Source organism: Colletotrichum scovillei, assembly GCF_011075155.1.
Source record: "Colletotrichum scovillei strain TJNH1 chromosome Unknown Contig00005, whole genome shotgun sequence".
NCBI classification, from domain to species: Eukaryota; Fungi; Ascomycota; class Sordariomycetes; order Glomerellales; family Glomerellaceae; genus Colletotrichum; species Colletotrichum scovillei.
Genome location: NW_023336263.1, coordinates 3,273,306 through 3,295,437, shown reverse-complemented (window position 1 = coordinate 3,295,437; position 22,132 = coordinate 3,273,306). Strand labels below are relative to the sequence as shown.

The window sequence follows — 22,132 nt, the reverse complement described above, 5'->3', positions numbered from 1 at the left end:
GTGGACAGTGGAGAGGAGCCGTGAGGGCAAGGCAAGGGTCCTCCCATTACCCGCAACTCTGTCTATTCGCGGATCGTCGACGTCCAGGCCAGGCCTGCGATGCCCCTCCATTGCCCTCTGCTCCGTATCCGTACGGGCTCAGCCTGGCTGAAGTATGAGGGGGAAAACTGGAGCATGAGATGCATATGTGCATGTGTGAATGTGATTGTGTCACAGTGTGACTCAATTGGTGATTCGACAGCCCCTCCTTGCCCTCATACCCTCGAATATACCTACTGCGTACGAAGTAGAGACACTCCTCTTCTCTCTTGTTTCGTTTCTGCGTGTGTTGGGTTTCTGTGTGCTAGGCCAGGGTTTTTGTTGAATCGAATCGAGCCGAAACACACCTAGAGTTCCTACCTAGTCCTTTAGTGTAAGACTCAAGATGATCTCCGATAAGGAACTGCCTGCTTCCATGAGATGGGATCTGCCCCAGACGCCAATTTGTTTACGTAGTACAGTAGTTGCTGATAGCAGGCCAAGTCTTGTGCCCCTCATTCTCCTGTTAGGTACTTCTCGGAGGGTCCTCGGTTGCGAAATTTGCACTGCTGCCCCGCTACACTTCTTGAACGTGGATCTGGCTATTTGTACCGGGTACGAGTCTACTAACAGCGACATATCTTATCCACCTTACTTTTGCTCCTAGCACATCAGATCCCAATTGTTTTCTTATGAGAAAAGGGGGATATAGGGATGAAGAAAAAAGGAATTTGTCGTTATTTCTTTGGCTCGCTTCACGGCCTGTGCAGATTTCATCGACAGTCAGGGGATGGCCTTGTTCATCTCATGTCTGCTCATCCCTCCTGTACGATTCCGTCCATTCTGTCATGTGTACCTTTGAGTTACCCAGATAGCATGTGAGCTCTTTTCATACCCCAATACACACAACCAAGAATGCGACTATGCTCGCATCCCATCTACATCAACTTCTTACAAGTAGACCCAACGGGATCAAGCCTTCTCGCTCTCCCGCATCACTCCAGAATGCTCAGGACGGAATGTATCATCAATCGAGACCAGCATACCTACAAAAAGGGCTGGACCTTTCAAACTTCAGCCCGCCGGGCATCATTCTTCTGCAACCCCCGGCCTGCCACGTTGCCAGCCCTCCCTGCAGAATCCTTCCCACGTTGTCAGCCGATGCTCCCCCCAAACTTCCCCAAGCACCTGGCATTCCCCAACGTAGGTGGTCCAAGCGACCCGTTCTTCTAGCCGTGGGAGTGTCGTTGCCGTTTCCTCAACTGGAGCACGTGAGATTGTTACAGATGCGATCGAGTTTCGCAGAGCACAGATCCATCCCCGGTCTCTGGCAACTGGAGGATCTTGATAGTGACCTTGAGAATAACTGCATAGCTTCATGGCCATAGCTATGCATGGTCATCCTCACTTCCTGTGAGCCAGCAAACAATACATAGCAGTATTCCATCGAGTGCTGAATAGCTCAGCGTCAATACATCGCCACAGCACGTAACGTAATAACAAATCACGTATCATTCCTTCATAATCCATATAATCACCATTTCAAGTTATCACAACAAGTTTGATTGAAAATGCAAAAATACAACATTAGAGAAATCTAGAGGTCAATATACTAACGTCCTTCAACACTCAATGGGGTTCCCAGCATCATAAAGCAACTAGACAGTATGGATGCCTGTTCAATGCAGAACACTCAGGCTGCGCATAGGATATCCTGGGTTCGGAAACCTTTTGACGAATGACGGAAATTCAGCCTAGTAGCTGGTTGCCTATTCTATTTCTGGTCAGGGGAGGAAGGTCCCTTCTATCACGGACAAGCAATATTAAGTAAAAGGCTCAAGTATCGGAGAAACTATGCTTCACGTCTACTCCAAGTCAGTAGTGCAAAGAACTGTATATTATACAGGTCAAGCTGAAGCCATGCAAAGTGCAACATAGGTACTACAGGGTAGACAGCGGATATATGTCAGTCATATTATTTGCAAGAAACATGTCTTACTGGTAGTCTGGCTGTCTCTCTGCCAATTTGAACCAGAGCCTCCAGCTCTAAAGACATACCTTGCAGACTTATGTTGAATCCATTGATCAAATTTTTCATACGATCAAGTTTTAAGGACTACTAATAGCAACAGTCGTGCTTGGACGGCTTGTATAAGCTTTCAGCTTCCAGCTTTGAAGTAAGCACCGAGACGAAATTGTAATTGGACGGATTGATACATGTAACTTCGGTACGGTCAAGCTGCTCGAGCAAGCCGTAGTCTACAAGTGCTTCTCGTAGAACTCAATGTTGAAATGCCAACACTGCGGCTGATAATTACTTCACAAGCTAACCAGTGACATTTCGCGTCACATGAGTTCTAAAAGCAAAGAGGGTCGTAAGTGCGCGGGAACCACTGCGTAGCGTCTGCTAGCTCATCAATTCACTATTTAGCAGCTTGTGGGATGTCACTCGAGGTGAGCTTTCCTCTTGGAGCATTTACTTAACTCTCAAAAGTCCAACCGTTTCATCCTGTGGGTTCTTGATCAGCACGTAAGGCTGCTCACGAACCCTTCGAGAGTCTCTCTTGCGAACTAAAGGCCACGGCGATCCTGCATTATTAAGCTGTTCATCTTGATGCCTTCACTTGGTCTCACCTGTTGGATTTCAAACCATTCGACTACATGTCAGCACCGTAGCCAATTTAGGAAACATGCTGCGAGCTGCATGCACGATTCATAAGCCACAAACCAACACTCAACCTTCAGACAGCCACCCAACCACCCCAACCATCAACTTTATCTAGTCTAACGCCAAGAGATATTGCAAATCCGTGGGGGATAGGCTCCCTCGCTTTCGCTCGATGCAAATGCGACCGCTACCTTTACCTGGGAACGATGAAACCGACAACAAAAGGCTTAGGCTACCGCAGACCAGGAGCTTTAGACAGGGTGGTCATGCATACGTCATTATCCAAGCGTCGATTTGGCGTCCACATCTGCGTCTTTGGTTGCATTTTAGACCACCGCTTCGAGGGAGGGGTCGTTTGTCTTCTAAGCAAATCCACTTCTAGTGGAATCTGTGAGATGTTAGTAATGGACCGCCTGCCGTTCTCCACGGCCCACCGCCTGCATGGGATTTAAACCCGTCGGTGTTTACAACATGAGATGAATATATATGTGCACAGTCCTTTGGTCAATTCAACCTCAAGGCATCTTAAGCATATACATCTGTCTAGATATCTCTTGAACCTACCCTATCTGCTATCGACCCCCATTCTCGATTGTAGCTGAACATCATGTCTGGGTTCACCGCACTTCCCAAGGGCTCGCTCATCCTCGTCACCGGAGCCAATGGATACATCGGATCTCACACGATCAACGTCCTCCTCGGACTCGGCTACCGAGTGCGCGGCACAGTTCGATCAGAGAAGCCCTGGCTCAGCGAGTTCTTCCACCGCAAATATGACAAGGATGCCTTTGAATTAGTCCTCGTTCCCAATCTCGAGGACGAGGAGGCTCTTGGCAAGGCCATGGCTGGTGTATCTGGTGTTGCACACGTGGTAAGTGATTATTGAGAGGGTCTGAGAGATGAATCAGAGAGTAAGGAAACCAGCGGCTGATCCACGCGGAGTAGGCGTCCGACATTTCAATGAGTGATGACCCTAAAGCCGTCATCCCCTGGGTCGTAAAGGCGACTGAGACGGCCCTCTCCGCCGCGGCAAAGCACTCGAGCATCAAGCGTTTCGTCCTCACATCGTCTGCTTTTGCCGCCGTCATTCCTCAACCCAACAAGGAGATGCACATTGACGAAAGTACGCTGTGCCCATGAGAACTGAAATCCATTCTCCCGTGATGCTGACTGATTTTCCCTCAGGTACCTGGAACGATTTTGCTATCAAGGCAGCGTGGGACCCGAACACGCCCAAGGAGATCAAGCCCGGCGCGATTTACTCTGCTTCCAAGGCCGAGGGCGAGAGGGCTGCGTGGAAGTGGATTGAGGAGAACAAGCCTGGATACTCGTTCAACACCATCCTGCCCAACTTTAATGTGAGTATCATGTTTAAAATTACTGCGATGGACAACGCTAACGCGGTTCTTAGACGGGAGAGATCCTCCACCCCAACATCGGTGGCTCAACCATGGGCTTCGCTCGGGATCTGCTCAAGGGACAAGGCGGCATGCTCAACGCCTTTATGCCCCGTAAGTCTCACCTCGCCTTCCATCCGTCACATCTTCATGTACGCCAGACTAACGACTTTGGCAGAGTGGTACGTTGACGTAATCGACGTCGCGCGTCTCCACGCCATCGCCCTGCTCGCTGAACCTGTCAAGTCTCAGAGGATCTGGGCCTCAGCACACCCCGTCAACGCATCCGATTTCATTGACGTCTTCCGCGAGCTGAGACCGGACAACAAGCTGATCCCGGAGAAGCAGGCGGACGAGGGACGCGATATCAGCGAGCTTCCCCCAGCGGCCAAGGCTGAGAAGTTGCTGCAGGAGTACTTTGGTCAGGGCTGGACTCCGTTGAAGGAGAGTTTGGCTGCGGGTATCCGTGACTTGTAGGCTTTCAGAGTTACGATGAGGGACGAGTAGTAAACGTTTTCTTAAGTGGCCTTTGCTCGGGTTCAGCAGAGAGGACCAGGTAGAAAGATAATGGGAAGATTTAGATAGACCGAGAAATCACCATGTTCACGAATTTGAACATATCGTTCCACATACGTTCGCTTGGTTTTAATGATACTTGAAAGACCCGGAGAGTTGGGGATATGCCTACTTATGGTTTTAGCTCCGTAGGTTGTCTCCTACGTTTCGAGGGTTGAAGACTGGTGTCGGATTGTACCTTGGGTTAAGATCAAATCAAACCTCCGTAGATATTGTGCATTGAAAATGAAACCGCTCCGAAATTGTAGTTGAACCACAATGTAAAGGGAACGTCGAAGATGAAATTCATTGCTAAGGATATTTTCCCTTGACTTATTTTCGGGGATAGGTGAAGTAATTGGTATTATGAGTTGGTGATGTTTGATTGAGAGTGTAAGGCAAGGTATCATAGGTCACGTGCAGATAAGATAAAGAAGGGACCCGCCTGAAGCTCGGAGTCGGTGCCTTGAATGATGCATTTCCCCCAAAAAAGTAGTAACGCGCCGTCTTGCACGTACGAACACCTTTCTGCGCCGCTTTGAGCCTGGCTAACAGCATGGCCAGCTTTCCAACTTTCGACCCTTCTCGTCTGACGAAGAAGGCGGCTGCTCACTACTCTTCAGAATCAGAGGACGAGGAAGAAGACGATTACCTAGCCCCCGTCACAGACCCGTCGCAAGCCGATGATTACAGCGACTTGAACCCACGAAAGCGCCGTCGCGTCGGCAACACCAAGGAAAGCGCCGCGCTCGGAATCTTTGCCTCAGATAGTGAAGATGACGGTCCTGGGAAGCGATGGAAGAAAAAGACACTTCGCAGCAAGGGCATGAACTTTGTTTCTACCGGCACTACTACTCTCGACGAAGATAACGATGACGACGCGAAAGACACCAATACGAAGGAGTACTCGGACGACTCCAATGCCGATGACGATGAAGACGACGAGGATGATGTCGGAGGGGTTGGTCTTGGATTTGGTGGAGCCCGCGGTGGCCTAGGATTTCAGCCCGCACAGAACGATAACGAGAGTGACGAGGACGCGAAGGCAACTGGCGCCCCAGCACGATCTTTCGCAAAGACAAAATTCGACGGCAAGAATATCCTCGGCCGCGGCTTCGTCCCATCGTCTGCGAACGTGCCGGTCCTGAACCCCGACCTCCAGGACACCCCTTCGATGCCAAAGATGGCCCGCCCAAGCGCATTTGGCGCAAAGGGAGCGAAAGGAAAGCCGAACCCGAAATCGTTCGGTGCGCGGATGATGGCCAAGATGGGTTACCAAGAAGGAACGGGTCTCGGAAAAGAAGGACAAGGTCGAAGCGTCATTATCGAAGCTCACCTCAGACCACAGGGTGTTGGTCTAGGTGCAGTCAAAGAAAAATCAGAGCACGAGAGGAAGGAGGAGAAACGACAAGCAAAATTACGAGGCGAGGAAGTGATAGATTCCGAGGAAGAGGAGAGGAAGAGAAAGCGAGAAAGGAAGAAGAAGGTTGCAAGCGCAGGCGGCAGCAGCAGCGTCAGCACCCCCAAACGACAGAAACCCAAGTACATGACGGCGGAAGAGATCAAGAAGTCTGCCCCGGGACTCCACATCCCAGAGGCATTTGCGCCTATTCTAGATATGACGGGACCCGGGAACAAGCTTCTGACGACTGCTTCTGGACTCTTGACGCCGACTTCTGCCGCAGTTGTTGAATCTCCCGAGCTGGTGGCTGCGCGGAAGCTGGTTAAGCGAGCCCATGCCGACCTAGCAGCCTTCTCGGAGGAGTGGAGAAACCTGGAAGAGCGGAAGACTTGGGTAGATCTGGAACTGCGCGAAAGAGAACAGGAAATGGCGGAGCTCGCCTCAGACTTGGGAAGACTGCAACTGTTTTCCAACATTGTCACAAACGAACTTCCGTTGGCTACGGAATGGGAGGACGTCATTCGCTGTCTGGAGAAGGCTGTTCAGAATATCGGACCAGCGACGGACGAAATCTCGGACCTCGCGGTGGCTGCCATCTACCCCTTCTTCCGCGACCCCGACTGGAACCTACTGGAGGAGCCTACGCGGTTTGCTACTGAGCTCAAGGGTCTTGGAAATTTACTGATGAAGCCTGGCGAGGGCAACAAAGCCTTGGACAAGTGGGAATCCACTAGCCTGAACAGCAACGACCTATACCGCCAACATCAAAAAGCGACAACACCATACGAAACCATGATGTACAAATTGTGGTACACAAGAGCCATGTCTGCCATCCGGGATTGGGATGTTTTCAACCCCGCACCGCTACTGGCTGTGTTGGAGGCGTGGGCAGAACTGCTGCCTCCCTTTGTTCGCGCCCAGTTCCTCGATGCCGTCGTCCGCAAGTTGGAAACAGCCGTAGCGGAATGGAACCCCAAGAAGAAGCGACAAAGCCATAAATTACCTCATCTGTGGCTTTTCCCCTGGCTTCAGTACCTGCCCTCGTATCACCTGGAGCCCAAGGGTACCGGACTGGTGGCCGAAGTACGGAGGAAGTACAGACAGCTCATTGACGTTTGGGAGTTCGACCGCGGCGTGATCCCTGGCCTGGAACAGTGGCGTGATGTGCTCGGTGACCAATGGCGCTCCTTGATCATGGGCCATGTGTTGCCTGCTATGGGACGATACCTGCGCAAGAACTTCAGAGTAGACCCGAGCGACCAAGAGCCATACCTGCCTATGCTCACGGGCGTTCTCGAGTGGTCTGATATCTTGACGCCGAAGGTGCTAGGCGAGGTCATTGTTACAGAGATGTTCCCCCTGTGGCATGAGAAGTTGAGTGAGTGGCTTGGTCTGGAAGATGTCAATTTCGAGGAGATCATGGCATGGTATGAGTGGTGGAGGGACGACGTCTTGCCCGACTCTGTGAAGAACTTGAAGTCCGTTCAAGCAGAGTTCAACAAGGGCATGGGCACCATTGAGAAGGCATTGTAGAACATTACGCTGGCATCGTAGTCGCAGCAGCGCAAGCTTTAGGATCATCACATAGAAGGCATCCTTTGCAATGTCCATTAGTCCCCTTTCCAACTTGATTGCAGTCGGCCGTGTGACGAAATGTTATGGCCTCAATGCATCCAGTGCCGCAAATGGAAGTGTCCATCTTACGAGGTAGTTAGACCATCGATTTGGATTGAACCTGTGTTATTGTGACCATGCAAGAGAGCTTGATCTCGAAACCATTAACAATTCTTCGATCGCGTTTCGCACGGATGCAGTTGACATGACACATGCCATCTAAGCTTGATCCACTGGACTCGTCCGGACATTTCTCCCGCAAGTGACCCCTCGCTACATATCCAATGACTGGGGTCACGATCACATTTGACGTTACTATTAGCTAAAATGAACAGGCAGACTCGAGGCCAAGCTTTTAGAGAAACAGGATAAGCAAGGGAGCATAGACGTGGGACACGGGTGTCGTTGCAGCCAAGCACCAGTCAAGCACGAGCCAAGCTCATGATGAAGGTTCATCCGCTAGGCAATCGTCGTTGAGTAGAGAAAGACAAACCGTTTGATGGCTTCCTTGAGATGTGATGGCTGGACTTGGCGGTCTATAGGGTAGTTTCCTGCGGCACTTGAAGTTGGGGCGTTTCCTTGGCGGTGTGACACGCGAGCTTGATCGTCAGTGAACGTGGCAGAAACGCCCAGAGGTGTCAATGGTGATGAGAGGGAGAACCTTGGCTTTTGAGCGATGCTTCAGCGCGATTAGTCCTCGAGGTAGTATGGCATGTCATCGAGGAAGAGCGTAAGCTTTTGTGACGGCCGTCAACAGAGCTCAAGAGGGAAGATGGAAGCTTCTAAAGGCCGTCACTTGCTGATTATGGTCAGTGTCAGTTCACGCAGGATATCCGATCCGACCAAGATGGTGATGAGATGAGCGCCTATTTCTGAAGTCGGTTTGAGACGAGAACCCCTGGACATGGCGATCTTGGGGGCCAATCATCTCTGATTATGTAAATGCCACCCGTTCATCAGAAAAGGAGGAGCTGAAGAAAAGCCAAAGAGCTAAAAGCAATCAAGGTTCGGGAAGTGGGAGCCTCATCCCTCCATCACCCCTACCACCCCTACCTAAAGGCTACCACGTCTTCGACCCTGGTCACTTTTCTTCTCCCTCTCCCAAGACCCGAGTCCTCATCCTCCTCTCTTCGAGCCCACGTCACCATTTCGAAACATCGACAGCCGTGAAACCTGGGGGGCGCTCTACCCAGCCTGGCTCTGACCCAGACCGACTGTCTTCGGATGAGCCCCAGTCTACACTACCGTAGCACAAGCCACTGGGATTCTGGGAATTCTCTTCAATCAATGTTCAGTTGACGGCGACATCGGACAGGCACTGCCCCTTTTCACCGTCCTGAACATGCGATGGCTTGCCCGTAGAGTCCTTGCCAGATCTCGCTCCGCCCGGCAACGCGCTACTCCGGGTCAATATGGTTCCACGAGACCCGCAAGACAAGACTTTTAACAGCGGCATGAGCCTATTTGGGTGTTTACTCCCGCATCCTTGGGGGTCTATTGACAATCTCGAAGTCCGGCTCGACAGACAACTTCGGAAACGCGGAGGATAGTTATGAGAGAAACGAACGCCAAAGTCGATGGATCATGGCACGAGGTATACCTCCAGTCCTCGACCAAGCAATCCTTCGGGGTTTGCGTGCATCAACTCACTACCCAAGGCCGAGCGACGAGTGAATAACTAATGATCATAGTTCCATGATCCGACGTGATGATGTCCCGCAAAAGTTTCCGTACCAGACGATCAAGCCCCCAAACCAGGAAGAGTACAGAGTATAGCTCTGGCCCCCAATAGCGCAGAGAGCCAAGGTAAGACACGGCGGCAAGCATGCACGCGGCCATCACCAGTTGAGCCATCAATGGCACTGGGTCTACAACTTCAGTATGGCTTTGAGATACAATTATGTTCATCACTATTCCCCGCTGAGCTCAGCGGCCGGCGAACAAGACCTGATTAGGACTATTAGGTGCATCTAGCTCTTGGCAAAAGGACAAGGCGCTAGCCAGACGGGCAAGTAGCATGGCGAAGCAAGACATTGCTCAACGATGCTACTCACCACCTGAGTCCAGCATGCATCGATGATACTCGAGCATCATTATGATCACCTTAGGCACGTCTCCCACAAACGCCACGGACCTGTCATCTGTAGTTCAGACCATCGGTGAGGCTCCACTAGCACGGGCCCTACAACGTTGTGCGGCACTTGGCATCGTCTCATCGTCTCTCAAAACAGGGGCTGGCCGGGGTTCAGACTAGCCCCCGAATAGCTTCATTGGCGCCTCTCTCTGTGTCTTCTCTCCACTTGAACTTGCTCCTCAAGCTTCAGCTTCACGTCTCTATTCTGTGGCGCTGCTAGCTGTCCAATCCTGCCATCCCCCAGATCGCACGGCACTTGTCATCATCCCCCTTGTCTCGGTGACCACATGGTCTCCCGCGTCTTGAGACCGGCCAGGAGCGGCCTTCATTCCCGACCGAGAACTCCTCACCCCATCCCCGTCTCAAAAATACGGTTATTTCACTAGCGTGAGGCTGTATTGGTCTACTCCTACCGGTGCCATTCCACGCAACATGGATCGTGTTTGGGCCCAGTCCCGCCAAGTTGGCACTAGCTCGACTTACCCCGGCCAGGTCAACCTGCCTTTGGGACATCTGACAAGCTGTCTAGGGGGTACATATCGATGACTTCCCGTCCGTCGACTCGTTTGGTGTTGAGGGATGATCTCGAGTCTTCTAGGGCTGACGTCTCGTGGGAGTTTGCTTGCTTTGCTCACCTTTCGTCTGTCTTTTTCTCTTCGTCCTGCCTTGACGGCACTTTACCTTCTTTTTTGCCCAGGAGGCTTTGCTATTCTAATCTGGTTCTGTAGTCCAGAGGCAGGTCCCTGGTGTTCTATTCTAATAATCATGTCTGAGCGATCGTGTCCCGTGTCTGGATCCATGGGTGGTGGAAGATGTCCCGCAGGTGCACATGGCCAAACAGCGAATCGACGGGTTGGACCGCGAGGTTGTTCCTTCTCAGGATATACTCAGCAAGGAGATCTCCATGCTGCTTTTGATGTAAGTTGTTGTCTCGGTCATGAATATCTATCATAGCTGACCATACCAGATACCACGAGGAGTAGATGTTGATGAGTGGCTACGTGCCAGGTGAGACCTCCTCCTTAGGATGTTACGGACAGGCTACTTACAAGATAAAGGGAGAGAAAGGCCATCAACGAAATTGTCTACTCGGACATCCCATCGGCGGACCACATCGCCCAAGTGAAGAACGTCGACACTCTCGTTGCCGATGACAGAGACCTCTTAGCCGTTGCCTTGGGCGCACCAGCTCGACAAGTCATTCTTCGAGCCGAAGGGGTAGGATCTCAAAGTGGATGGAAGGACGGATACCTCAGCGCCGAGTATGGCTTCAACGCACCCGACTCAAACGAAGCTGCCGGAGCCCTCGCCAACTGCCCTGGACGCGTCTGGTCCGATCTATGCGAGAGGATGCCCGGTTGTGTCTCACGAGGGCGCGTTAGAGAGTCGGTCGCTGCTCTTCCCCTCGTCGAAGGAACCGAGGAATATGTCCCGGATCAAGCCCTATGGGCTGCTATCGTGGCTCTGGGCATGTTGTGTTCTATTTACCGATACGAAGACAAGAATGATGGATACGACGGTGTCAGCATCAACTCGATCTCTACCAAGCCTCGCGTCGAAATGAGCGACGACCTCGGACCGGAACTTGTAGGAATCCCGAGAACCATCGGACTACCATATTGGCAGGTCTCACGACGCATGGGACGGGCTATTCCCCATCTGACCTTCTTCGACCAAGCGTCCTACAACATCAAAGTGCGCGATCCGACTTCCGTCTACCCGTATGTTGGCCGCTTCGACAATACCGATCTCCGGTGGCCCATGTTTGGAGAGCGTACCGAGATTGCGTTTTTGAAGGGCTGTGCCGACACTTCGGGTAAGTCCAAATACCATCACAATAATTCCCAAGACACTAACCTGATATGTGTGCAGCATCCTTCCAACACGGCCCAGATGCCATAGCCGCTTGCCAAGAGCACGTCATGAACCGAAACAACGAGGGCCTGTTGAGGGAGATGATCAGACTCAAGGAAATCCTCGAGAGGATGCCGAACGCCTTCCACTCCATCTCAACCAACCCCAACTCGGGCGACAACTACGTCTCGGCGGCCGAGTGGGTGCGATGGGGCAAGTTCTCCGCGCCACTGTCCAAGAGGTGCCCTGCCGCTTCCGGTCTTCAGTTTCCGCCGTACCTTCTCATGGACGCCTTCCTTGGCCGCAAGAAGTACGATTCGTTCCTCGGCAACGAGGGTTTGCACCTGCGCGCGTGGCTACCGTCTAACTTGCGAGCTTTCATCGCCTCTGTCGAGTACCACTATCGGATTCCGGAGTACGTCAGAGAGTCTGGAGATCCACGACTCATGGGCGTCCTGGATGGAATCATCGAGGCGTACACGGGTGAGCGAGGTTTTATGGGCACACATAGGTATAAGGTGTTTGGTATCCTCGAAGTCGCCTCCAAGACTGGCCGGACGGAAACAAACGGTGCCTCTGGCGCCTCTGATGATTCGGGAAGACCGTGGGAGGAGGTGCACCGCCAATTCTCGGATGCCATGAAGGAACGCCTGGAGCCTTACCGTGGGAACATTCCCGTCGAACCCCATGAGATGCGCGGAACCTTTGAGGAGTGTCGGTACAAGTCGCGGATACTCTCTCGATCTTTTGTCGACTCGGACCATGATCGGTCAATCTCCATGGTCACACTTGATCTCCATAACACCGGCATCACGTTCCAGCCGGGCGACAGACTCGCAATCATGCCCCTTAACAGCTGGGAGGAATGTGCCAAGGTAGCTGCGGCGCTCGGTTTGGACACGATGCTTGAGAACCCTGTTCTTCTCGACCGCAAGTGGTCTCGATTTGCTGAGCACTTGGAGACGGTCTCTAATCACGGCGTTGCGAGCACCTCCACAAAGACAAGGAAACTCATGGTCAAGGATATCCTCCGCCGAGGTCACCTGGCCCCGCTGACCCAGGATCTCGTCCTCAAGATCCACGCCATGCTGAGAGCCTCGTCGAACACCGTGCTCCAGGTATTGGCGACTGAGGAGTGGCCGGTCCGTGGCTCACTGGGTGACCTTCTACAAGCCGCTGTCATGGACACACCGACGCACATTTGGGACCAGGCATTCGACCTGTCCAATGACGTGGCGTGGCTTAGCGACCTCATTTCGGTCGAGATCCCGCGCACCTACTCCATATCCAATTACCCCGAGGAGCTACTCCCAAGCACTGTCGACCTCACAATCTCACGGGCAGAGTATAAGCTCTGCGCCACGTTTGCCGGAAAGTCTGATATCTCACGATCGGGCGTGAGCAGTGGCTACCTCAACCCACCCGTAGGCTCACCAGATGACTTCATCGCCGACGAAGACGAACTGCTCGTCGGTATCTCCAGACCCATCGCCTTCCAGCTGCCTCTTGATGGCGCCGCCCCCTGCGCATTCTTCGCCGGTGGCAGTGGCATTGCCCCTTTTAGGAGCTTCTGGCAGGCTCGTGCTGGCCGCTCAGTTGGAAAGAATATGCTTTTCCTGGGTGTCCAGAACCGGGAAAAGTTTTGCTACGAGGATGAGCTCCGTCAATACGTCAATGCGGGGCTCATGGAAGTCCATCTCGCGTTTTCCCGTGATAGCCGCGGTCTTGCGTATGACCCCATCATGAGAGACCTCATCGAGCGCCGTACTGAGCCACGATACATCGACTCGCTCATCGCAGAGCAGGGAGCTAGCGTGTGTGACTTGGTCATGTCCAAGAAGCAGGGCGGCCTCGGAGGGTATCTGTACATCTGCGGCTCCGTTGATGTCTTTGACTCCGTTATGAGCGGGCTGCGCAAGGCCATTTATAACCACCGGACGGCGACCATGGAGTCTACGGATCTAATCATCAACACCGCCTTTGCCGAGCGGCGGATCATGTTGGACGTCTTTATGACTCCGAAGCCGCTCCCCTGTAATCGACCAACGATTCCACTCTCACAGCTGTCCGTCCATACAGGACATAGACCTGGAGGAAGAATGTGGATTGCCGTTCACGGCAGTGTGTATGACGTTACGGATTTCTCCCCTATGCACCCGGGAGGCACTCTGATTATGAGGTCGAATGCAGGCGTGGACTGCACGAAATCCTTCGACAATTTGGCGCACACGAACAACCCGGAGGTGGCCAGCCTACTCACAAAGTACTTCATCGGCCATCTGACCCCCAAGCCCGAGTACCACGACTGCGAGGAGATCAGTGGTCTGTACGATATGTGGTCGGCCTACCTACGAACGACCGTCGAGACACTCGTCTCTCAGCAATTCGAAATGGACGACATCCTCGGCTCGTCGAAGCTCTGGTTCCAGGGCAGCCTCATCAACATGCTGGGTGTGCGCATCTTCTACCAATACCAGTCTCGCCTCCTCCAAGGAGGCTTTTCGGCCCTCTTCGGACCCAAATTCCAAGAGATCGTCCTCAAACTCTCCTTCACGATGGCCAACGCCGCCTCCGTCGGATCCGATACCAAACTCCCCGACATCCTCGGCATCATCGCCAGGGCCAAAACCTCCACCGACGCCGTGACAACCTCCAAGGAAGTCTCGCGCATCGGCCAATTCATCTGCGACAGCGAACCAGCCCGCCTCATGGAGCGCGGCATCATGGACTACGCCAACAAGTCGGTCCAGCTCGACATTGAGCTCCTCGAGGACATCCGCGAGGAAGCCTGCCACGGCATGGACGCCTTCGACACGGTCATGAACCTCGAGTCCTCCTCCCAGTCCCAGCGAGTCACCGTCCTCTGCCAATTCCTCATGCAGACCCTCGAGCGCATGGCCAAGCGCCTCGAGGTCTTTTATTCCAAGCTGGCACAGTGCTCCATCTACCACCCTGAACTCGAGCGCAACCCGGCCCGCACCCGCTGGGACCTCGTCAAGCGCCGCGTCCGCGATGGGTCCTTCTTCATCCTCACCCAGAGCACCGTCATCGGGGGCGCGCCGTCCTACAAGTCCTCCGCGGCCGCGGGCGATACGGTGGTATTCGACAACGTCCTCTCGCAGATCCAGCAAACAATCCGCAACGCGCCTCATATACCTAGCCCGCCGCTGCAACAGCAGCAGCAGCAGACAATGCATCTCAACGAGCGACATCGCGTGCGTACAGAAGCACCCCTCAACGGCGCCACGGCCTTCGAATCCCACCAGAACAGCAACGCCCTAAACCGCATGTCCACCTTCATCGACAAGAACATGCGCGCCATCCGCCGCCTGAGCAAAATGCCCCCGATGCCCCTCAACATGACCTTTGAGCAAATGGTCGCGGCCAATCAGCCGCAGTTCCACGCCAACGGGGTCACGACGCCGCCTTCGAGCCGCGGTTCGAGCCGCTCGCCTACACGGGGCCGTCTCCCTGCTACAAACGCGCTGCATATCCAGGGCTTCGCTCGCTCACGTACGCCGTCGTTAGCGGAGGAGTCGATGAACCGCATCACGCTTAATCGGCGCGGCACAAACAGCTCAGAGGGCTCGCGGTCCGGCTCGTCGCTCTCGCATCACCAGTACGGTCACCACGGGCAGCATGGTGCGATACCGATGATGATGGCGCACCACGGGCACGGCGGCATGCCTCACCACTACCCGCCTACACCTATCGCGACGCCGCCGCTGGACCCCAACACGGCGATTCAGTCGATGGTCAGCAGGCTTAATCTGAAGTCGAGGAGCGTCGCGGGGTCGTCGCCCGCGTCGCCGGCCTTGTCGCTGGACGAGAAGGGCCGGGTGGCGCGCATGTCTGCGCAAACGGCTGCTTCGGCGCATAACCCACGGAACCGGTCGACGAGCACGCTGAGGTCATTTAAGTTGAGGGAGTTGGTGGCGAACCAGGAGCCGACGAGGGTTGCGCCGACGTTTTAGACTTGGGTGGTCTTGGGGGAGATGGGTATGCAGTGAGCGATCTGAAAAGGAGTTTAGTAGCGCAGACGTGATATGTAGCATGTTATCAAATTGATTAATTGTAACTTTCATGATGACCAACGAAGATGGAAACGACTGTTTGATTTGTCTTGAGGACTGTACAGAGATTCTCTTGCACGCCGTAGCTATAGCACATATCCAGACGTCTCATGTACCAACGGTGATGAGCGTGGTCTATGCAGTTCGGCTGTTGTAACTTTCTGAGGGACATTCTGCCGTCTGCGGGACTGATTGTGTTCATCTCAATGTTGGAAACATATCAAGAGAAGTGGGAGTGCGGCTCTTCAAAAGTCCAAATTCAACCTGTTTATTGCTTCATTGTAGTATAAGTTACTGGCTGCAAAGTGTATGACTACCTCAGGTAAGCCATCTTCATCTCTCATGTACTCTGAGGCCGCCCAATGCCACAAGTCATCCTCTAGTCCTTTCTAGGATGAGGATCGAAGGAGTTCTTACAACTAAGCATCGACGACCTGCACTAAGGTCAGCATGAGCCAACAACCAACTGGCCTCTACCTCAGCTTGCAACAGCCAAAGTCTGGTCGCAACAACTCTGTAATGAAACAATTTGACTAGTGGAAGAATTGGGATAATGCATGGCTCTCGACCCAAAGTCAATGACAACAATCAAGCCACAGGCAATGTATGAAGGAACATAAAAATGCAGGAGAAGGCCTCGACGGGCCCAAAGATCGTCCCAAGTGTGGCGAGTGCAAACGTGGCTGACGCACCGGAGTGTGGCTGAGTCCTGCACTCCACACCACCACGTGCCCAATTAGGTAATAAAGGTACAAGGATACTTGGGGCACCCAGTCCCGCGCCCAGGCCGGCGAACTGCACATCACACACTTGGCTCCAATCATCTCCAGTCAACCTACCAAGGAACGAAAGGAACCCGGGCGAGTATGACATCGCCACATCCAAAGCTCCCTCGCCTGCCAGTCCTGCCAGTGTCTTTCTCTCAGTCCGTCTGCTAGCCAGCACACTTGGCCTCAAGTCCTGGACCACCGACCAGAGGCCAACATCGAACATCAGACCAAATGGCCAATATGATATCACCCGCTTGGCACGCACCCGTCTCGTCTCGCATTTCTACCACGCTGGCAGGCCGCAGCATCGCCCGTCCATCGTGCCCGTCCCCGTCTCAGCATGATTGCCAGACAAGGACCACCCCCGGCCGACGGCGTCCATACCCCCCCGACTGCCCGGTCCTCTCTGTGTTCTCTGCTCTTCTACAGCTTCTGCAGAGCCCACTTTCAATCACTCCCTCTGTTTCCATTTCGTGCCAAAGAAGGCTGGAGGAGTTCTTCGGTCTCGCCATTCGTAACAATTGCAACAGGGACATGTAGTTGCAAAAATCCACCCAGGCCCGGTTGTGTTCCGTGAGTGAGTGGACGTGTGTAAGTGTCGGGGTGTCACTGTCACTGTTCCCATCCCATCTGAACATCCAAACAGGGCTGCGCGGTGCCTGCGTCTGGTGCAGCTCGCTCGCATGCACACAAGCACATGCACATCCACGCCTTTTTGCCTCCCTTCCCCTCTACCCTTCCCATCTGATCTTCCAGCGGAGAATGGAGTAGACAAGCGAAGGAAGCAAGCGGCGGCGGTGCCCGGGTACGCCGGTGTGAGTGTACACAGTAGCAGAGACAGGCAACAGAGAAACAAGGTTATTACGGCACCATCCCTTACCCATTTACTTTTCTATTCGTGTCATTGGGCGGAGTGCGCGTAGGAAGAGTGAGGAAGGCAGTGCCACCCATCGTAGAGTTTGGATATAAGTCACCACAGCCCGAATGCTTTTGCCTCGTCACCTGCCTCTCATTCACCTGCTTCTCATTTCTTCCACTTCCAGGTTGACTTTTGTTCCCCTTTCCACGTCCCTCCCTTTCTTCAACCTAACCTCGCTCCGCCTACTCTCCCTCACCACCACGACACAAACCACAAATCTCGAAGCAAGCAGAAAAAATGGACAAACCAACCCACAACCCCGCCACCCCGGCCCCAGCCAACATCCCAACACCGGACCCGAACCCGTCAGACAACTACACGACCTCCGGCCCGCCCCCAGAATACCAACAACACCAACACCAACACCAACACCTCAACGCCCAACCCACCGGCACCTCGATGCCAAAATACGGCGGCCCATCCCCTCACAGCCCGCCCCCTCCCCAGAACTACGGAGGCTACGTCCCCCCGCAAAGCTACCCCCTCCAAAACGGTGGGCCCCAAAACTTCCAGCCCTACGGCACCCCGCTGCCTTCCCTCGGCCCCCACCCGGCGCCCGTCGAGTGTCCCGAGTGTCACGCCCGCGGCGTCACGGCGGTGGAGTACTCCTCTGGCGGCTTCACGCACGCTCTCGCTGCGCTGGTGTGCTTTGTGAGCTGTTTGGGGTGTATTCCCTACCTCTTCTCTTCGTTGAAGGATGCGAGACATAAGTGTTCCAAGGTAGGTTTATTCCTCTACAACAAAGTCATTAAGAGAAGCAGGGACTAACAAAGCGCAGTGTGGAATTCCGTTGGCGACGTATCACCGCAGCGGTAGGACTGAAGTCCATTGGCACCAGGCTTATAATGCCTAGGCGTCTAGGAAAGGCGGCAATCCAGTGGGGCCGGGCAGGATAGGAGCTTACAACAAATCCAGTCAGGGGCGGTGGTAGGGCTACGAAAGCCGGCGGAGAACTTGACCGAGACTGAGGTGGATGGGTTGGAGCAGTATAGTTGGGGTCGAACCAGTTTGATTATGCGAGGCGTAGAGGATACCCATTCTAGTTTTTTTCTTTTAAGAACACGAGTTCGCGCTTGAAGCGGCTGCATTCTATTTCATTCAAAGGTTTCCACTTGCTGGCGCTACAGTTTTGCCGTTTTATACACTCTACCTCTAGAGCTGGGCTGCGAGCGTATGACCACAGCCGAGATATCGTTGACGGAGCTTATTTCCACGCATTTCTGTACTGGAATCATTCACTCTCTTGCAGTTTCCCGTCCAACATCATATCAAACATCAGTCCTCATACGAGGCGAGAACCAAATTGAAAGCCCAGCGAGGACATGTTGCGGGTATCTATTCGATCATGTACAAGCTCCCCTAAAATCTATATCATCAGCGAAGGCATCACGTAATCGTCAGATCGTACGCCGTACTTTTGACCCCTTTTGACGCCTGCCTCCGGTTTGCCCATGCTTCTCGTGTGAATCGTTACGCCATGATCCTGTATTTGCTCCCGTCGCGATTACTCAAGTTGGCGACTCGGCATCCTGTGTACACGCGATGTAAACACCGCGGGGGGAGTCGCCCTCGGCTCATCGCGACGTTATCTTGTGTTGTCATCTGCCCCATATGCCATATGTCTTCTGTCGTGAAACGTCCTCAAAGTGAGGGTGCTGTTTAGTTGGCGAATATGCGCACGTTCAGGTCGACACTTCCCGTTGCGATGACGCAGCGTATTGAGACGTCCTGAGGCTTTGCCGCCGCTTTGCTCGGTGTTCCGTTGGCGCCATTGGCACCATCGCCGTTGGTGGCCGCCTCCCGTGCAATGCCAGGGGCCCAGCGCAGACAGGAAACAAAGTGGCCGTGAACGTCGTCGAGAACCTTGACGCACTTCCCCTCTTGCGCCAGATCCCAGCATCGCAAAGTCTTGTCATCAGACACACTGAGCAAGTACTTGCCGCCGGGGTGGAAAACGAGCGCGCGTACCCAATTGTCGTGTCCCAGCAGAGTCTTGATGCAGTTTCCACGAGCATCCCATAACCTGATTGCCTTGTCACGGCTGCCCGTTGCCATGAACTCGGCCGTGTTCGTTGCAGGCGGAGCCTTCTTCAGACCGGCTAATGAGGCCAAGTGACTGTACGCCGTCGGCGGTGCGAGCGTGCAGCATTCCACAACGTGCTCGTGGCCGACCAGCATTAACTTGACTTCGGGGTTTGAGGCACTGATGTCCCAGAGGCGGCCCGTCTGATCGTTCCCTGTTGACAAGAGGTAGCGTCCATCCGGCGATGGACAGACGTCTCGTACCCAATCCGCATGCCCGCGCAGTGTCTTGACGCAGTAGCCCGTTGATACATCCCAGATTCGCAGTGTCTTATCACGACTCGCCGACACGAGAAGATTTCCCGTGGCACCTGCGGCCCCCGAAGGAATGAACCGAACCGCACTGACGCTGTGGTCGTGGCCAGGCAACGTCCGAATATTCTTGTACTCATCTGAGGGGTCCCATAGCTTGATGGTCAAATCACTCGAGCATGAGGCAAGCAGCGTCGCACCGCGGGGCCCTCCAAAATCAACATCCAAAACGGCCTTTGTATGTCCCTTGATCGTCCTCTCGAGTTCGCCCAGCTCCCAGTCCCAGATCTTAATAGTATAGTCTTCCGAGCCAGAGGCAAGCGACGAAAACACGGGGTGAAATGCTACGCAGGTAATAGGGTCGCGGTGGGATTGCAGGGTGTGTCGGGCGGGGGAACGTGGCAGCCAGCTAGTAGGGTCCTGATTTCGTCGAGATAGTGAGGTCGGTGTCGCATTGTCGAGTTCTGATTGCAGAGAAGCACTTCGAGACTCGAGTTCCATGATCTAGAGAGAACAATGTTGGTCAGCGACGCTGGAAGCAATCGTTCAAGGCCACAGGGGATGAAACGAACCTTTTTCTGCAGTCGCACTACACTGGTCCATTTCTTCTCCAGCAATCCCTCATATTTCTTCGAAGTGGCAGCATCGAAAGAGTCGCCAATCTGCAATTCTTCTCTGAGGGCATTTGCGGCATTAGGGAGGTTGCTCGAGGAGAGATACGCGATAATGGCCTTGTGCCTGCCACCGGCTGGTCAGTATGTCGTGTCCACGGCCACTCTTTGGGCGAAGAGGAGGGGAACCTACAGCTCCTCTGCTTGCCGAGGGGTGAGGATTTGGCTCATCCTGGCAGACGGTGGAAGCTAGGTAAGTAACGGATTGCTTGCAAGTAATTACAAAGTTGAGAGGCACTGGTGGCACAAGATGGCACACACGAGCAGATGGAAACGAAAGATGTGTGATTTGGTGGTTTGTTATCGAGGTGCGTCTGCAAGGCGGTGCTCGGGGCTCCGTCTGTCGGTGGTGGTGGTGGTGGTGGTATCGCAGCAACCGCGATGGGCGCGCCACGTGCAATCGGAGGTGGCAGAAGCTGGCCGGAAGGAAAGACGAGGCTGATGGAAATTCGGAGGCGGTCGGGGAGGACAGGAATTGGTAGCCTCGTTAGTCGGATATTTTATTGCAGCGACGGCAGGATGCAGAGGTCAGGCAGGTCAAGGTCGAATTGGCGGGGACCAGGGCCAAGTGGCAGATATTCGCGGAGTTGTAAAGGCGGTGTCGGTGTTGTTGGTGTCCAAGCTCTCGATATTCTTTGGCTGTGCAAGGGTGGATAGTTCCTCTCTGTGTGTGTGTCTTTCCTTCAGCGGGTGTTTTCAGTCAGGGGTTGGGCTCCCAGGCGTTGGGCAGCATATCTTTGTGCGTTATAACAGCAGATTGCAGGATTGAATCGAATCGTCTCTTGCAGAGTACGTGGGTATTTCTAGAAAGCAGTGACTTTTTGGAGGGGAGACAATATGTCCAAGAATGCGAGGCGAGACGAGGCGAGGGGTGCAAGTGCGAGGCTCGGCCAAAAGATGACGCTTGAAGGTGGGCAGGAGCCGGAAAGGCGAAATGTTTCATGTGCTTCGGGCTGCGTTGGCTGCGTAGGGAACTCCCTGAAGAGTTGGTGGGAGAAGAGGCGGTGCGTACGGCACTGGCGGGGGGCCCTCCGATATGCGAGTCCCAGATATTTTGTAGGCTGTATCCGTACGGAGTATGGGACCCTGGGGAAACTTCTTGGACGACGACGAGTGTTCAATGCGTGTGGCACTGGCAGAGGGAAAAGATGGGAGAAAAGAGGTCAACCCTGTTTGGTGGGGTGGGATGAAGTGTGGCTGGTGCAGCGCAGAATGGGAGCTTTGGAGATGGAGACGACGGTGTGGCTGGTATTCGGCCAGCCTAAGGTACCCTAGCATCAAATCTCTCAGCCGGGCTTCAGGCTTGCCAGCTGGCACGCTGTGGAGGGCTGAAGATGTACTGTACGTCCCTCTTTCCCCCAATGACATCACAGTGCTGGATCGTTTCTATGGCAATAGACAGAGCTTTGATTGGCCTGAGATTCTTCAGCATCAATATGTGGTGCAGCCACTTTTTGAGGTAAGGCAGTTGTCGCAGTTGACGATGTGCCAGCCAACCAGCCAATTTGTTCGTTTATTTCTTCAGAGAGAAGACAATTGCAGCGTTAGCACCGATGGGGTCAAACTACTTCACTAAGCCTCAGGATGGAAAGGCCTGATTCATGCCATGATTTGCCGTCTTTAAATGAGTGGATATGTTAGAGTGGCTTACAACAGTCATTAATGCGCAAATTGAGCAAGCGCATCTTGGGTGCTGGGGCCGGGAAGCAGAGAGGAGGAAAAG

General features: G+C 53.7%; 4 protein-coding genes across 4 annotated transcripts; 3 read left to right on the top strand and 1 right to left on the bottom strand.

Moving 5' to 3' along the window:
- Positions 1-3,076: 3,076 nt before the first annotated feature.
- On the top strand, positions 3,077-4,691 carry HER10_EVM0012606 (NAD dependent epimerase/dehydratase). Its single transcript, XM_035481999.1, has 5 exons — positions 3,077-3,557; positions 3,632-3,809; positions 3,872-4,044; positions 4,098-4,197; positions 4,262-4,691. The coding sequence occupies exons 1-5, from the start codon at positions 3,294-3,296 to the stop codon at positions 4,558-4,560; spliced, it is 1,014 nt and encodes a 337-aa protein (XP_035334488.1). The 5' UTR covers positions 3,077-3,293; the 3' UTR covers positions 4,561-4,691.
- A 465-nt stretch (positions 4,692-5,156) lies between these two features.
- HER10_EVM0004632 (cytochrome b5-like Heme/Steroid binding domain-containing protein) lies at positions 5,157-15,801 on the top strand (the record flags this gene model as incomplete). The annotated part of the gene is made up of 4 exons (XM_035474268.1): positions 5,157-7,569; positions 10,847-11,604; positions 11,661-14,118; positions 15,771-15,801. Exons 1-4 carry the CDS (start codon positions 5,195-5,197, stop codon positions 15,799-15,801), a joined length of 5,622 nt encoding a protein of 1,873 aa, XP_035333938.1. The 5' UTR covers positions 5,157-5,194.
- Positions 15,802-17,641: 1,840 nt separating this feature from the next.
- On the top strand, positions 17,642-18,257 carry HER10_EVM0001206 (LITAF-like zinc finger domain-containing protein; the record flags this gene model as incomplete). The annotated part of the gene is made up of 2 exons (XM_035470961.1): positions 17,642-18,124; positions 18,183-18,257. 2 exons carry the CDS (start codon positions 17,642-17,644, stop codon positions 18,255-18,257), a joined length of 558 nt encoding a protein of 185 aa, XP_035333704.1.
- A 229-nt stretch (positions 18,258-18,486) lies between these two features.
- HER10_EVM0011114 (WD domain-containing protein) lies at positions 18,487-21,506 on the bottom strand. The gene is made up of 3 exons (XM_035483140.1): positions 20,543-21,506; positions 20,311-20,476; positions 18,487-20,242 (listed from the first exon to the last, which is right to left on the bottom strand). Exons 1-3 carry the CDS (start codon positions 20,578-20,580, stop codon positions 19,064-19,066), a joined length of 1,383 nt encoding a protein of 460 aa, XP_035334392.1. The 5' UTR covers positions 20,581-21,506; the 3' UTR covers positions 18,487-19,063.
- Positions 21,507-22,132: the final 626 nt, after the last annotated feature.